This window comes from Xiphophorus hellerii, chromosome 13 (assembly GCF_003331165.1).
Source record: "Xiphophorus hellerii strain 12219 chromosome 13, Xiphophorus_hellerii-4.1, whole genome shotgun sequence".
Lineage (NCBI taxonomy): Eukaryota > Metazoa > Chordata > Actinopteri > Cyprinodontiformes > Poeciliidae > Xiphophorus > Xiphophorus hellerii.
The window spans coordinates 25,813,771-25,831,098 of NC_045684.1; the positions used below are offsets into that span (position 1 = coordinate 25,813,771).

The window sequence follows — 17,328 nt, forward strand, 5'->3', positions numbered from 1 at the left end:
TTATGACGACTTAAACACATTTCTTCAGAAAGGTTGGCACCACTTTTAATGCTATCCAGAATGTTTCTGTAAGCTGACTAATTTCTATACTACCTAATGATTATGTGATACTTAATGTCCGAGTTGTGTTCATGGTAATTATTTCTGAATTTTTTATGCTTTATCTTGTAGGTGGTGAAAATGCTCTCCAGGCTAAACCGGAGAGCAGAGTATTTTGAATGAATATGATGGTGACCGCACAGGTGGGTTTGTTTAGTTTTGCTCACTCTTCTCTTTAAAATATTTGTTTATTATCCTAATGTTCCTGAAATGTGCTATACAAATAAACTTGAAACTTGATAGAAATAATATTGGTAATCATGACCCACCTGAAACGAGAGAAGTTTGGCATGATTTAATTTCAGACAGTGAGAAAAAATGTCTTTTTATTTGCAGTAAGTAAATAAATTTGTCTTCAACTGTATATATAGTTTTTCAATTGATTTTTTTAACCTTTGAAATAAATATAAAAGTATCAGGATGATTTGCTTTTAAGTAATAAGTTAATAGAACTTATTAATTTTTTTTCTGAAGGTACAAGACAATGTTCTTTTCCTGTAGAAGATTTAATGCAAACTGCTGCATACTTGTGGTTGATTTTACCTGCTGTCAGAAGTGTTCAGTGGTTCTTTATCTTTTTCCCATGTTATGGTAGCCTCAGGAATACCATTTATTTGACACTGGAAGCGAGCAACTCCTCCTTCATTCACAGACATGGATACCGGATGAGTGTGGAACTTTGGAAGAGCTGCATGAATAAATACAGAAATAATAAAATAAACTGGCTTGCAGTAAGTTTCTGCTTCCCAATCAGCAGTTGTCTAACATTGTTGCTAATCTTCCAACAACTGATGAACTGACAAGGTTAGAGACAATTTCACTTATTTATTTGAGCTAGCATACATACATTTTGTATACAAATTTATGACTGTGATTCCTAGACTTTCTTACACTTACACAAATGTACCTGCTCACATGCAAGCAAAGTTTCTAATATCATGGCCACAATCAATATGTGCTTACTATAGAGAAGGTATCTGTTAATAAAACATCATCAAGGCAAAGCATTTTATGAAAATAAGATCACAATTGTGTTTCTTCTTGAATGCCCAAAAGCTGATTCTTGCAAAAATGTAATCGGAAAATAAATCTTGACACTTCGTACACATTGTTTTTCCTAAAGACCAAACCGGAAATTGTGAAATGCAAGTTATCACTTTAAAAATAATGTTCTCGAGCAGGTTTAAAATAAGAGATCAACAAAGTTTGTTAATTTCCAAGTTTCCAATCTAAACAGTCCATGTTGGTGCTGTGCTTCAGATACTGATTTTCACTTTTTCTCCAGTAAATTAATCTTAATTGTAAGATTACTCCAATTAAGATTAATTTACTGGAGAAAAAGTGAAAATCAGTATCTGAAGCACAGCACCAACAGGGACTGTTTAGATTGGAGACTTGGAAATTAACAAACAGCTGGACTCTCTGACAGAGGTGTCAGAGACAAGGATCCTGTCCAAGATGCAGGTCGTCTTGGACGAGTTTCATCCACTTCATAATGTGCTGGCTGGCTTCAGGAACACCTTCAACCAGAAACTTATTAAACCAAAGTGCACCACACAGCGACACGGGAAATCATTTCTGCCTGTAGCCATTAGACCAGGGGTCACCAATCATTTTGAGAATGGGAGCTACTTCATGGGTACAAAGTAACACGAAGGGCTTCTTGTTTGATAAAGACATACATTTTCTTGGCTCAACCTTTATAACAATAATAATACATATGATTGCATGCTCCCTGATCATATTAATGTTAAGTAGTACTCACACTAGTTATTAGTCTTGATTTACCATGGCAGATATGGTTAATGGTTATTATGTGATCAGGAGTTCTTAGTTCACAGAATTTTAAGTCTGATTTGCTGCGCAGGTGACTGCCCAGGCCTGAGTAACTGGAATCTAATTTTCTCTGCATTCATTTACAGATTATTTTTAGATGAACATATTTGCATGTGCATGCTTGTTATTTATTTATTTATGCATTTATTTATTTATACTCAGTCATATTGAATTACTTAAATCACTCTTAGGTACTGTATATATATATATATATATATATATTGCCCTGCGACAGACTGGCGACCTGTCCAGGGTGTACCCCGCCTCCCGCCTGGAATGTAGCTGGAGATAGGCACCAGCAACCCTCCCGACCCCATTAGGGACAAGGGTGAACAGAAAATGGATGGATGGATATATATATATATATATATATATACACTGCTCAAAAAAATAAAGGGAACACTCAAATAACACATCCTAGATCTGAATGAAAGAAATATTCTCATTGAATACTTTGTTCTGTACAAAGTTGAATGTGCTGACAACAAAATCACACAAAAATCATCAATGGAAATCAAATTTATTAACCAATGGAGGCCTGGATTTGGAGCCACACACAAAATTAAAGTGAAATAACACTACACGCTGATCCAACTTTAATGTAATGTCCTTAAAACAAGTCAAAATGAGGCTCAGTATTGTGTGGCCTCCACGTGCCTGTATGACCTCCCTACAACGCCTGGGCATGCTCCTGATGAGGTGGTGGATGGTCTCCTGAGGGATCTCCTCCCAGACCTGGACTAAAGCATCCGCCAACTCCTGGACAGTCTGTGGTGCAACGTGACGTTGGTGGATGGAGCGAGACATGATGTCCCAGATGTGCTCAATCGGATTCAGGTCTGGGGAACGGGCTGGCCAGTCCATAGCTTCAATGCCTTCATCTTGCAGGAACTGCTGACACACTCCAGCCACATGAGGTCTAGCATTGTCCTGCATTAGGAGGAACCCAGGGCCAACCGCACCAGCATATGGTCTCACAAGGGGTCTGAGGAGCTCATCTCGGTACCTAACGGCAGTCAGGCTACCTCTGGTGAGCACATGGAGGGCTGTGCGGCCCTCCAAAGAAATGCCACCCCACACCATTACTGACCCACTGCCAAACCGGTCATGCTGAAGGATGCTGCAGGCAGCAGACCGCTCTCCACGGCGTCTCCAGACTCTGTCACGTCTGTCACATGTGCTCAGTGTGAACCTGCTTTCATCTGTGAAGAGCACAAGGCGCCAGTGGCGAATTTGCCAATCCTGGTGTTCTCTGGCAAATGCCAAGTGTCCTGCACGGTGTTGGGCTGTGAGCACAACCCCCATCTGTGGACGTCGGGCCCTCATACCATCCTCATGGAGTCGGTTTCTAACCGTTTGTGCAGACACATGCACATTTGTGGCCTGCTGGAGGTCATTTTGCAGGGCTCTGGCAGTGCTCCTCCTGTTCCTTCTTGCACAAAGACGGAGGTAGCGGTCCTGCTGCTGGGTTGTTGCCCTCCTACGGCCTCCTCCACGTCTCCTGGTGTACTGGCCTGTCTCCTGGTAGCGCCTCCAGCCTCTGGACACTACGCTGACAGACACAGCAAACCTTCTTGCCACAGCTCGCATTGATGTGCCATCCTGGATGAGCTGCACTACCTGAGCCACTTGTGTGGGTTGTGGAGTCCGTCTCATGCTACCACGAGTGTGAAAGCACCACCAACATTCAAAACTGACCAAAACATCAGCCAGACAGCATAGGTACTGAGAAGTGGTCTGTGGTCCCAACTGCAGAACCACTCCTTTATTGAGTGTGTCTCGCTAATTGCCAATAATTTCCACCTGTTGTCTATTCCATTTGCACAACAGCAGGTGAAATTGATTGTCAATCAGTGTTGCTTCCTAAGTGGACAGTTTGATTTCACAGAAGTTTGATTTACTTGGAGTTATATTGTGTTGTTTAAGTGTTCCCTTTATTTTTTTGAGCAGTGTATATACTGTATATACAGTATACATACTGTAGATTTCAAGCAATTTCCCTGTGGGGTTCGCCCCAAAGGGAAAATGCTTATAAAGTATATTCTTTTCTGTTCAACAAAATGACCAGAAGCCATTAAATTCTATTGACTCCAATCTATTTCTAATTTTGTTGATGTTTTTTAATAAGAGCAATAAACTGTGATAACTGAAATTAGCTCTTGAAATCTGTGATTGTTTTACTGCCAATTTTAAACGTTCATTGTGCAACCAGACACATTGCCAGTTCATCACAGGACAAACAACCATGCACACACACACACACACACCCCTACACGCCCACCCACACACACTCATACCTATGAAAAATTTGGAAATTTAGAGTGATCAATTAACCTAACAATCAGGCTTTTGGGCTGTAAGAGAAAGCTGGAGTACCAGGAGAGAGCCCACACATGTGCATGTAGAAAAATCTCAGACCAGGATTCAAAGCCAGGACATTCTTGCTGCAAGACAGCAGTACTACCGACTGTGCCACTCTGCAGTCCCGTGGTTTATTAAGACAAACCCTGGTCATTGCAAAACTGTACAATTTTAAGAGCTGACACGATAAAGAAGTACATGTAGCCATTTTACAAAATATGGTTTTAATACATTTAAAATAATTCAGATTTTTTATTTTCATTCTAGAGAGATAGTTGAATACTTACACGCCAAATGAACCTTGGCCTTGCAGCTCACTAGCAAGCCATAACGATTCTGTGCAGCACAGTCATACTCGCCCATGTCTGCATCAGTCCCCTCTCTGCGTTTCTGGAATCTGTGGATTAACAGTGTTCCATTTTCCAGTACCTGGACTCGTGGGCTGAAGGGTAAGGGCAACCCATTTTTACGCCATGTGATTGTAATCGGTTGCTCGCCTTGCACCTGGCAATCCAGCATGAGCGGTTGATCCCTTACTGCGATCACATCACTTGGCTCCAAAATGAAAGACAGTTCTGAGGCCAAACAACCTGCAGACAAAAAGAGAAAGGCAGGTAATAGGTAACAGATATTTAATTTATTTGTTAAAATATGTTTTCTTATTTCTTCAGTTAAGCACGGTTAAACACTAACTTATACAATAGCTTCTGAAATCCCCAAAATGGGCAAAATGATGTATTATTCAAAAATGGTCAGTGAACAACTAACTAGCTTGCTGACTGATAGATGTTTGGGCTGACTTATAATGTATGCGCAGAATAAAACTTGCCATAAATAAGGATTAAGGTGAATGCTGGTAAATCTAACTTAGTTTTCAGAGGCAAACAAGTCAAGCATCCGGTGAAGAGAATATTAACATCATGTTCAGGCGCCAGAAGAGAAAAAACGACTGAAAGTGTTGCCAGGTCAAGATCGTAGACCCTCTATTGAAGGAGGGGCTACTGATGACAATAGCACTGTGACTGTGAATATTTGCACCCAACCCCCAGTAATCTTAGTTAAAAGTTCCCATCATCCACCATACACCCAGGGGCACCATCTGCCCCTTCTTTATAATTCCAGTCAACCCCTCCCGACTCTTCTCGTCCTTTCAGATTCATCTCTGAGGTGACTTTCCCATGCTACCAAATCTCTCATCCCCACCCTTGTCCTCTTTTCTCCATGATCATGGTGACACCCCCAGTCTTTTTTGGTGTTAATGTCCTCAAATGCAAAGAACCCCAACGCTTAACAAAACATTCTCAACCTCCCAGCTGTGAAGCACTAACAATCATCCTTGAACGTGAACTAGTGAGGGACATTCTCAATGTCGCTGTGGAGGTTTGAATTGTTCTTGTCTAAAACACACTGCAGTTTCTGGTTGTTTAGTCGTCATCGAGTATCTGGATCCTTGCTAATGCTTGGATTGTGGGGCCACTGCTCATATTGATCATGTTAATGATCATGTTAATGTAGTAAATAATGTATTATGTAGCAGTATAACATGAAAATATAATTGAGTCCGAGTTTTGCAAATTTTCATTTGTCAGTTATGACATCAATCCATTAACTAAATTCTACCTAATACATATACGTACATAATTCACAAAGAGAAGTTTTTGCACTGCAACGGGCTAGCTGGGTAGTCCTAAATAAAAAGTAGCCCTGAAAAAATACAGTTGTGTCCAAAATATATAAGAAATTAATTCTATTCTGATAGAAAATAAGACAGGCATCTCTCACAGCATGATTAAACACTGTAAAAATGATCATCAATGCTAAAAAAAAATTGTTTTTTATTTCCCTTTTATTCAGCTCTGGAAGAAGCTAAATATTAGTGTTATGGCAAGGAGGGCTTTGCCAATGAATTGTAATTCATTGACAAAAAATCAATCATGTATCTTGACTTTCTTTTGACTTTTAGTCAACAAAAACTCCAGGGGAATGAATTTGTACTAGGTTTTGAGCAGGGTTTTGTTTATCAAGTTTTTGGCATTTTGTTTGAATGAAAATGAGAATTTCTTAAAAATAGTAATGCAATACAATACAGTACAATATTTTCTCAACCTCTAAAATAGCTCTGATGTTCATTGTCAACCTCAACAATTTCTCCTTTTTCCTGTCATCCTTTAGGGACACTTGCATGTACACATTCTGAGGTTCTAGGTTTTTTGCTTCTAAGATCTGCATACATATGACTGTGATTAAATGTAATCACAGTCACGGGTTTGCTTCATAGCCCATTGACCTTTGTAGCAAGTCTTCCCCCTCTCACAACCCATCTTCTTGTCAGATCACTATCAATAAAAGCCACGAGAGTAGAAAAACCTTTTTTTTAAAAAAAGAATAAGGCCAAAAACTGATTAATTTGAATTGATCTTCATTTTACTTTATTTTTAAAGAATGCTGATTTCTCAGTTACTTTTCTGCTTGTAAATAAAGGCTTGATAGTTAAAGAAAATCCAGTCAATAAGTAAGCATCTTCCTTTAATGAGTAGTCTCCCACTCTGCTGATACTGTTTGCCCTGGTCACCCTGGGGAAGCAGAGTCCCAGCCCTCATCCCTAGGAATAATTTCAGGCCTCTATGAGCAGATGGGGGCAGGGGATCAGATATAGTCAGAATTCCTTTTTTATTGCTGTTTGAAAATGTTTGCTATTGCTAGTATATATCTGTATTAGGTTGGGTCTCAGAAAATTCTACATTCTGAATAAGTCATATAAGATATCTAAGCAGGTTCATTCTAAAGGAAGCCATAACAATACCCTGCACGTTTTTTCTTCATGTTTACAGTTTTTAGCACAGGAATATGTGTCAGAATACATATTTGGATTGATATTTGCGTTTTTCACATACAGTACAGTTCCTGACTAATCCAAACACTTTAAATGTACAAGATTTATTGTAAAACTTCAAGATAACGGTCTTTGTTATCTTCCTGCCACCAACCTTCTACTCCCTACCCCCACCACTTTTGTCACTGGTATGAATAAAAGTATGTCAAGTGCATTAAAATTGTGGCTGGAGATGTTGGTTCAGAAAACACACTCCTTGCTGACAGCAGAGTCTTCCCCAACTCAGTCCCAAATGGATTAAAACTAAATGCAGAATGGCCCCAAGTCATACCAGATACTTCCCTCATGCTAGCCAGGTTCGTTATTCCAGATTCCAAGAACCTACCGTTGTGCAGTGTTGCATATGAAGGGTAGGAGAGGATGGACACTAAGCCAGTAGAATGAGTTCAAGAAACAGTACAGGGTCTACAAGAAAGCACAGAGCAGCCTGTGCTTCTTGAGGAAGCTAAGATCATTCAAGGTTAGCAGCAAGATCCTGCAGATCTTCTATAAGTCTGTTGTTCAGAATAACATCTCTTCAGCCATCATCTGTTGGGGAGTGACAGAGCCAGAGATCTAAAAAGGCTCAGCAACTTAATTAAGAAGTCTGGTTCTGTTCTGGGAATGACTGGAACATCTGGAGATGATGATGCAAAGAAATATTTTACATACAATCAAGAAAAGTATGGGCAACCCCAAGCATTCTCTTCATGAAACTGTCACAGAAAAACAGGATGTCTTCAGCCAACGCTTTCTTGAGATTTGTTGTAATACATATTACATGTAGATTGCTACAGGAGATCTTTCCTGCCCACAGTTGGCAGCATCGACAACTTGCTTAAAGAAGCAACCTTAAATGAATGAATTATAGCAACAGTTTATTTCCCTTCAGGACCAATAAAGTATTTTTTAATTGAATTGAATTTCCATCCTGTGCCAGGAATCAGCTCCCCAACTGGTCCAAGTTCTGTACTGCCTTCTAAAATTAAGTCTGAAAATATTTATTCACCCAATTGTGGTAAACTGCTGGTTCTTTTATTTGGGCTTTAAGATTAATGAAGAGTTAAACTAAAAGAAACTACCAATCCAACAATACTACCACTGTTTTCTCCATCCATCCATCTCTCCGTCTGTCCGTCCGTCCGTCCATCCATCCATCCATCCATCCATCCATCCATCCATCCATCTTATCTGGCTCCTCTACATATGGAGGAGCAGCAATATACCGTATTTTCCGCACTGTAAGGCGCACCTAAAAACCTTCAATTTTCTCAAAAGTTGAGAGTGCACCTTATAATCCGGTGCGCCTTATATATGGACCAATATTGAGCCACAACAGGTCTCGCAACTACGGTAAGCAGCCGCCGACTTCATTTTCCCCCGTAGAAGAAGAAGCATGCGGTGCAAGCTGGGTTTTGTGTAAAGACCCCAAAATGGCTCCTATTTAGAGACACGCTTACGATGCAGAGTTTAAGCTCAAGGCGATCAGTCACGCAGTAGAACACGGGAATAGAGCAGAAGCGAGAGAATTTAACATGAACGAATCAATGGTGCGGAAGTGGATATATATTGTGATTGCACTAACGTTTGATTTACCGTAACAGTATCAGACTGTTTTTTACATGTTTATTGAATCGAGGAAAAGTTCCCCTCCACTCTATGTTATACCTTGCTATTGTTAAAGGATAAACTGTGTCACAAAAATACCACGTCACTGACTTTACCTTGGGGAAAATAATAAAACAGCTGTTTATTCATTTTGGGAATGAACGGAGTTTTCAGAACACTGGTTTGTAATCTATTAATAAAGTTTGACTGACCTATCTGACTATTTTGTTGACATTCCCTTTAGCGCAGTTCCATCTAATGGATGCATAACATAACCCCAGCCTCTACTGTAGCGTCTATTCTATGCGCCTTATAATGCGGTGCGCCTTATAGTGCGGAAAATACTGTATATGAGAGTAGAATCTGTATATTGAGAACTTTACCTTTTGGCTTGGCTCTGTCTTCACTTAAAAATGTGCATCCATTCTGTTGGGTTTGGAATGTGTATATTCTATAGCTCTACATGAGGTTTTCTCTTAGACATCAAAGTGGATATTAAACCCTTCAAAATGTTACCCAAAGTTTGGATAAAAAAACATTACTTTTTCAGTTTAAAATACTCTCTAAAGCTTGTAGTCAAATGCAAAAGTTTCTTATCAAGGCGTTCAATTAATTTCCTAAGCTCTTGTTTTCTGTTATAGATCAAGTCTTCAAATAGATTCATGATATTTTTTAATATAAGATGTAATACAGTTCAAATTTAGTGGTATATTTGTTAACTTTTAAAATATTCAAGTGCCCCTATGAATATCTAAGCATATGTGATTTAAAATTTACTGAGCACAACTTCTTCCAAGACCGGACTATTACTATAAGGAAGTTTTATTAAGGGATGGAAATGCCAAGGAACCTTGTCAATAGTATCTAGTGATTGGGACGACAGGACCCCTAGAGGTCATGAGGACACCATAGGTCAAGGCGAGATATGTAGATTGGGGAGGATGGGTGCATTTGTGTATTCTCCCCACCTTCTGCTGCCATTTGGAATCTGCTGGCCCTGAACTTCACATATCTACAATCCCCTCCTCCCAATAATGGGACTAAAAAAGAAAATGGGGGAGTTGGAGTCCCCTTTACTTCAATCCAATACTTCCTTTTCCTTCTTTGAATCCATTTCTGTATGATGTTGAACTTTTAGAGTACTTTAAAGATTTGAGCTTACAATGACAAATAAATGTAATCTTTCCTACTGGAAATGTCTTTTTCAAAGGTTTAGGCTGCAGAAAGACAGGGTTGCTTAATCTAACTTGCAACCCAGGACATACAAGTTCAAATTGTATATCCTGAATTTATTTTTCAAAAGGAAAGTACCACAACAACTGAGATGAGTGCAGTACTCATATAGGTTTAATCAGTCTTAAGATATTAAACCATTCTAATAATGAATGTCTTATGAATTTGCAGGACAATAAAGGTTGTTTCTATTCTTATAAATCTTATTTTATAATTGCTATGTATGTGAGTTGTATGAAAAATGTTTTCTATTCCAATTTGTTTTTCCACATTTGCAAAATCACCATGATTATTCTTCTTCACTTTGCTTTTTTAAGTCAGTATGAGCTGAGTTTTGATGCATTAGATAAAACAGGTATATTTCCAGATTAATATCAAGGTATCCAAATGACTGCAGCATTCTGCTTCATAAAATGTCCACTTAACAGCAAACCTTAGACTTTTACATCCACATTTTTACACACTCTTATTGAACACTCCACAGTGTTCTTATTGAACAATGTGTTTGGTTTTTAGCATAAAATCCCACAATCACCACCAGAGCAACTGCAGATCTTCATTCTGCATATTTTTGAAACAAGCACCAGTCATTGCCACAAAAACAGGTATGTACAACTGTCTCATGAACATACAGTTCAGGTTTTTAAGGCTCTACCTGATGTGGCCTGGAGTCAAAATAATTACTTATTATTATTATTTTTTAAATAAATTGTAATGAAATAAATCAACCTAAAAAAAACCCAATCAATTAAAAACAACAACTTTCCATGACAGTTTAAACTTAATAAATACAGTAAGAAGCAATTTCATTTTGCTTTGAAAAATCCAAGTACAGCATTAGGATCTTCATGTATTAAACCAACCTTTACTTGGTTTAAATCTCCTTCACATTAACAAACCTCCAGATTGAGATGCTTGTCTCTTTTCTATTTCTCTGCAGGAAACATCAGCCACCACAGACCCTTTGTCTCTCTGTGACCAAAGGAGGTTTCTGCTGGGTTAACCAACAATAGATCCAAAGCCTGATAGAGAGGGGTATGACACAGCCATGGACAGCTGTAGGGGGATTACCCCATAAACACATATCCTTATTAAAGTCTCAGTCTGAGCACAGACAGGGGGCAGTGTTATGGAAATGATGGTGTCAAGGTCAAGTCACTAGGGTCTGAGGACTTTTAGGATTACTATTTTGTCCATACCCCCTCCAGACCCAGACTGCTCTGTTGACCCAACAAAAAAAAGCAAAGGTCAGAGGTTGGAACCATTTTCTGTGGTCTGAGTTGAAGACAGACCATCTGCACTTCTCTCGTACAAAAGCTGTCCCTTTTAAATTTCTTTTTTTTATTTTCTTCATCTATATGCAGAAACAAACTGCTTAAAAGCAAAAGGATAACATTTTCACTTCAGACTTTAAATGTGAAAAATATTTCAGAATCAGGGTAATACAGGAAAATTGCAACACAGAGAATATCACTTTTAAAGATCAATTCTACTTATTTGATGTTATCAAATTAGACAAGAAGTTCTACTTGTTAGATATTTTTAAAGCTTATGCACAGTCTAGATGAATGCTTTGAAAGTTAGATTGGACTTTGTGAATTTAGCTGAGCTGATCCCCCCCATTTTTTTAATTTTACCCCTAAAAATGATAGATGTAAATAAATAATCTAACAGAATTATATTTCTGTTAGATTAGGCAAAATTCATAATTGCATTCATGTTTGTAATGTATACCATGGTATGCAACAGCATAGATAGCACAAACATTGATCTGTACTTACTTAAAGCTGACAGATATGTGGCAAGGAGAAGTTGTTTCATTTTGGTCCTTGTCCCTTCAGTCTCCTTTGCATTAAATTATATTGCCCATAAAACCACCAAAAATCCAAATTGAAAAAGTAATCCAAGTGGAAATTAAACTAATTATGCATTTACCAGTATATTCTTCTGTGTTAAAGCTATAGTTTTTGTTGTTTCCATTAAAGCATCACTGTTATGCTGGATTTCAGCATTTAGCCCTTAGAAGGCTGCTGGCCATTTCCAAAGCTAGTCTGAGAGTAGAACAAGGAAAACACTTAAGCCAGGCCAGTGCTCATTATGTATTCAACTTCATTGTTGTCAATGAACGGACAAGAAGCTCTCTGGCCAATGGTAGGTCTGTCCCCTATAAGCCAATCCCAGAGCTGTAGTGATCAAGGGGTGGTCCTCCAGAGACACTGAGGAAAAATTGATGTTAATTTAAACAGGGAACTGTGGTCTGAGCTGGGAGCATCACTGAAATTCTAGTGTGATCCAGATTCAGAAAAGTGGTGTAATCAACCTTTATTGAAGTTTCACAAATCAGAAAAGTTTCACAAATCCCAAACATGGTTCTAAATTCTGATCCTAATATCCTATTAGAGCAGAATAATCCAATCCAGGTTTGAAGAGTCTAGGTCTTGTAGTTTTGAAATTAGAGCAGTTCTAGTGTGATCCAGATGCAAAAAAGGCTCTGAAATCACCCTTTATAGAAGTTTCAAAAATCAGAAAAAGGTTTCACAAATAACATAATTTTAAATATTCTGTTAGTTGAGAATAATCTAGTCCATGTTTGAAGTGTCTATGTGTTGTAGTTTTGCCTTCAGGATTACATATCCTGAAGGCAAGGAAAGATTAGGTGGAATCACCTATTAGCTATTTTCCAAATCGGAATCTGGAATCGGAAACCAACTTCAGCTTCGTTTCAACCCCTAATATGTATGCATAATGATGCCCCCTTAACATTTCTGCCTGCCCAGAACCGGCCCTGAGGCTGCCTGTAGCAAACCGGGCATTTAGTCCCCCACTGGGGCAGCCTGATAAAGTTAAAGTCAGAAGTTTTCCCTGCAGCTGAATCACTTGGGTCTAGTGGTGAAGGGTTTATCCCCCCTCCCCAAATAAGACAATGCAAAATTGAAACATTTTCTTTTTTTCTTAAACATACATGTTTTTATTCAAAAAGTATTCTTCCCCATAATTTGATAGAGGGCTCCTCTCCACACCATGGGCCTCAAGTCTTAACATGGAGGCAGAGGAACTGACAATCCTCAGTCATTAGACCGAGGGCAGCCAGACCAATTCATTTAAATCATATTGTTGAGGGACGCAAGCAGGCCTCCTGACAAAAAAAAAAAAAAAAGGCTCTACGGGCATCAAGGATAATAATAATAAAAAAAAGACATCTGCATCTGCATTTATTCCATAAATGTGCAACTTATACACATCATGACTCCTCTATTTAGAATAAACTTCCACATTTCCCACTCACCGTAAAGGACTCTGTCATGTTGGGTTCAAGTCTTTTTGCCCACATACAGAACACAATCAGGAGAACAGAAAATCAGATAAAGTTTATTTTGACAATAATGAAATGTCAAATGGTGTGGCAGGGCCGGCCCAAGCCTCCATGGGGCCCTAACAAATTTGGGTTTGGGGCCCTCTAGTTCTTCTAACAATGTGGACTGGCTCCGATCAACAGCCCGATCATTAGATCATTCACACACCTGCTATAAATTTATTGCATCTCTGGCGGTGCTGTTTACATTATCATTGTCAAAATGTATAGCAGGATACATTTATTGGCCAACTGATTTATCAACCAGTTGATTTCTGGGCGCCTATTTCCTTAATTTTGGGGGATTGTGATTGGCCAATACTTACATGTGAAGCCCATCTTATCCCCTAATCTTATCTTGGTCAGCAAAAATTTAAAAATCAGTCTCTGTCCTCTGGTGCTCTACAGTGAGAGGTGTGACTGACAGACTGGCCCACCAGGTCAGGTCTGCACAGGGCCGGCCCAAGCCTCCATAGGGCCCTACGCGAAATTTGGTTTTGGGGGCCTCTATTTCTGCTAACAATGTGGACCGACTGGAATCAACAGTTAGAATATGAGATCATTGGCACACCTGCTATAAACTTATTGGATCTCTGATAGTGCTGTTTACATCATATCCTATGCATATATAATATAGAATACATTTATCAGCCAGTGGATTTCTGGGTGCCCATTTCCTTCATTTTGTGGGATCGGCCCATTTTGTGGGCCGATCCCACAACCTACTTCACATGTAAGTAAGCCGATACTTACATGTGAAGTATCAGTGCATCTTATCCACTGATCTTATTTTTGTCAGCAAAGGTTTAAATATCAGCCTCTCTCCTCTTCTGCTCTGCAGTTAGAGGTTTGACTGACAGACCGTCCCACCAGGTCATGTCTGAACATTTACAGTAAACAATACTCACCCCACTGTTGCCAGCTTAGTGACTTTCTTGCTATATTTAGCGACATTTCAGACAAAAAAATTAGTATCAGCCAAAATCAAAATTGGTAGGTTAGGCTTCTTAAAGATTGGTAACAAGGGTTTAGCCAGAAAACTGCAATCAGTGCAGCCCTACACACATATTCATGACATTCTATGATTAAAATAATTTCTCTTAAGAGTAACTCCAATAGCTAAAAATTTAATGAAGGTAGCTATAAAGCTTTACTATTAGCAGCTTCACAAATCTTTTTTATAAACATTACATTACCAAGACATATTAAAACATACCTTTATCTTGGCTTTTTTCTATTTTTCCTCTTTTCTTTCTCTGTGAAGGATAAGTCCTTTTTTGAGACATTGTTTTGCTTACTTATCTTCTGCCGGAGCTTTGGACATTTGGATGCGCACCACAACTTTGCACGATAGCTCAAATTACCGGCGAAGCGTGCATGACCTACTGCGGCCACCAGGGGGACCCCAAGAGCATTTTTCTCCTTTTTTTCCCATAAAATAAAGATTTCTACATACACCATCAAATATATGTAAAGCAAAACACTTCATGAGGAAATTTTGTGCTTTTGTTATTATAATGACATAAAAATTGTTACTAAAAAAAATAAAAATAAAAAATCAGCTCCACTGTGGGGGCCCTTGGGTGGCTGTGGGGCGCTAAGCGGCTGCTTACTTTGCTTATGCCTTGGGCTGGCTATGGGTCTGCAAGTTTGCAGTTAATAATATTCACCCCACTGTTGCCAACTTAGTGACTTTCTTGCTATATCTAGCAACATTTCAGACAAAAAAATTCATATCAGTCAAAGTCAAAATCAGCAGATCAGGCTTTTTAAAGATCAGTGTCCAGGGATCAGCCAGAAAACTGCAATTGGTGCGGCCAAACCTAAGATGGAATACATACACACACATTCATGACATTCTTTGATTAAATAAATTTCTCTTAAACGTTACTCCAGTAGCTAAAACTTTTATTTATACCAGGTGAGTCTTTCTCCCCTGGAATGTGGATTGGTACCGAACTGATTTTGAGCCTTCAAATGATTTTAACAGAAGTTTCACATAACTTAGAAATTGATGTAAAAATAATGTTTGGTTTAGCCACAAAATGATAATGCTCAGCAGCAAACAACATATCCCCAACTACAGCATAGAGCAGTTCTTCGATGTAGCAGATGTAGCCTGAAATAAAAACATACTAGACAATGTCAAACATTGAAAAGTTTAAATTATTGTTATCAAATATTGTCAAACACGTCGTTTTCAAGCCAAAAATACCTCCGAAATATACAGAGCCAACCATGAGAATCGACTCATTTAAAGTTCAAACTTAGTTTTCATACAATCACAAAATAGTTCCAAAGTGACAACACTATCACGGCTTCCTTTAGACAGGTTCTTTATTAAACGCCGTGAAAACTATAGAAATAAAACACAAAGCTTTAGATATAGATACATTTACAGACAGACAGGTGACACGTGCTTTAACAAAAGTTACCTCGTGGACGCCTGCCACTTCAGAGGTCTTAAACAGATTAATTATTCGTCGTCCCAATTAAAATATAAAGTAATTAATACACCATAACTGATAAATTTAAAAAATATTACAAACATAATTACAAAATACCTTGACAGCTACAAGAGACACGAGGCTGCTGCACATAGCTCTGTTCCAGGTTTCTGTTTATTCTGTTTATTCAAGTCTCACAGCCTTTCACATATACGCAAATCTCGCGATAACTTTCAACAAAAAAATAGTTTGACAAGAAATAAAATACAATAATTTTACACAAATCTCAAAACGTGAACCAAACAACTTAAAATATATTATCCTAACTGTTAGAAATAAACATAATTTTTTTCCAAGAAATAAATTATTTTATTGACACTTACACAAAGACCCTACTATAAATGTTTGGCTGTTGAACTGGACCATTTCAGGTCGCTATCAAGGTAATTTTCTATTAGCAGCTTTACAAATCTTTTACATTACGTTACCAAGACATATTAAAATAAATCTTTATCTTGGCTTTTTTCTATTTCTCCTCTTTCTTTTTTCCCTCCCAGAAGGATAAGCTGTTTTTTGAGGCATTGTTTTGCAACTCATGTTACCGGCGAAGCGTGCAGTACTTAACGCGGCGACCAGGGGCCCCCAAGAGCAATTTTTTTTTTCTTTTTATCCACAAAATAATGATTTCTTCATACATTATCAAATATATATTATCAGCTCCACTGAGGGGGCCCCTTAGTGGCCCTGGGCCCCTAAGCGGCTGCTTAGTTTGTTATGCCTTGGGCCGACCCTGCAAACACTAAAGAATAACTTGACCAAGAATAACAAAATAACTATAAATATAACTAAAAAACCATACGAGGACTGAAATAAAGAAAAACAAAAGAGAGACAGATCTAACCATAAGTAACATCAAATAATGAAACTAAAATAACTATGAAGGGCTGAACTAAAGTGAACTAGATCATAACTGATTAAATGAAAGAGGAACAGAAAAACACACAAATAAACAAAACCCAACGCAAGACCCAGAGTTGCTCCTTTTGAGTCTGTTTGATTTGCTGTTTGCGTGTTTTACACTGGGTGGAGTTCATGTCGTTCAATTGTGTACTGTAGTGCAGTTTTTTAAATCATAGATATACACACCTAGATGTCGCCTGGATCTCCAAAGTTTACATTAAGATTAACGACGTCCACAGTCGTGTGCCACAGCTCCTGCCTGTTGTAAATTGTAAATGAAGAAGCCACAGAGTAAAGATAACAGAAACTGGTGCTTCTTTCAGGTGTTGTAAGAAGGTGAACAATCTCTGGACAAAATTCCAGAGGTGAAAAGGTTTTCCTGCCACATCTGGTGCTCCAGGTGCCAAAATTATGCTAAAGAAATTGGAAATAAAATAGAATAAAAAAACATAATTATGTATTATTTATTGTTTTTTATTTTATGAATTTTCTGAGTTAAAATATGAGTGAATAATTCTCACATTAAAGGTAATAGACTATGACAGTTTCTGTAACTTATG

The 17,328-nt window shown here is 38.3% G+C and overlaps 1 protein-coding gene and 1 long non-coding RNA gene across 2 annotated transcripts in view; one reads left to right on the forward strand and one right to left on the reverse strand.

Moving 5' to 3' along the window:
• LOC116731869 (immunoglobulin superfamily DCC subclass member 3) overlaps window positions 1–11,830 on the reverse strand; it is a 37,136-nt gene extending 25,306 nt beyond the window's left edge. The window contains exons 1-4 of the mRNA XM_032581752.1: window positions 11,791–11,830; window positions 11,567–11,569; window positions 4,584–4,886; window positions 643–787 (exon numbers count right to left, since the gene is read on the reverse strand). Of these exons, the coding sequence (XP_032437643.1) occupies window positions 643–787; window positions 4,584–4,886; window positions 11,567–11,569; window positions 11,791–11,830 (491 nt within the window). The remainder of the gene's footprint in view (window positions 1–642; window positions 788–4,583; window positions 4,887–11,566; window positions 11,570–11,790) is intronic.
• Window positions 1–17,328, forward strand: part of LOC116731892 (uncharacterized) — a 187,411-nt gene that overhangs the window by 71,308 nt on the left and 98,775 nt on the right. The window contains exon 2 of the long non-coding RNA XR_004341650.1: window positions 7,140–7,147. This is a non-coding gene — a long non-coding RNA (uncharacterized LOC116731892). The remainder of the gene's footprint in view (window positions 1–7,139; window positions 7,148–17,328) is intronic.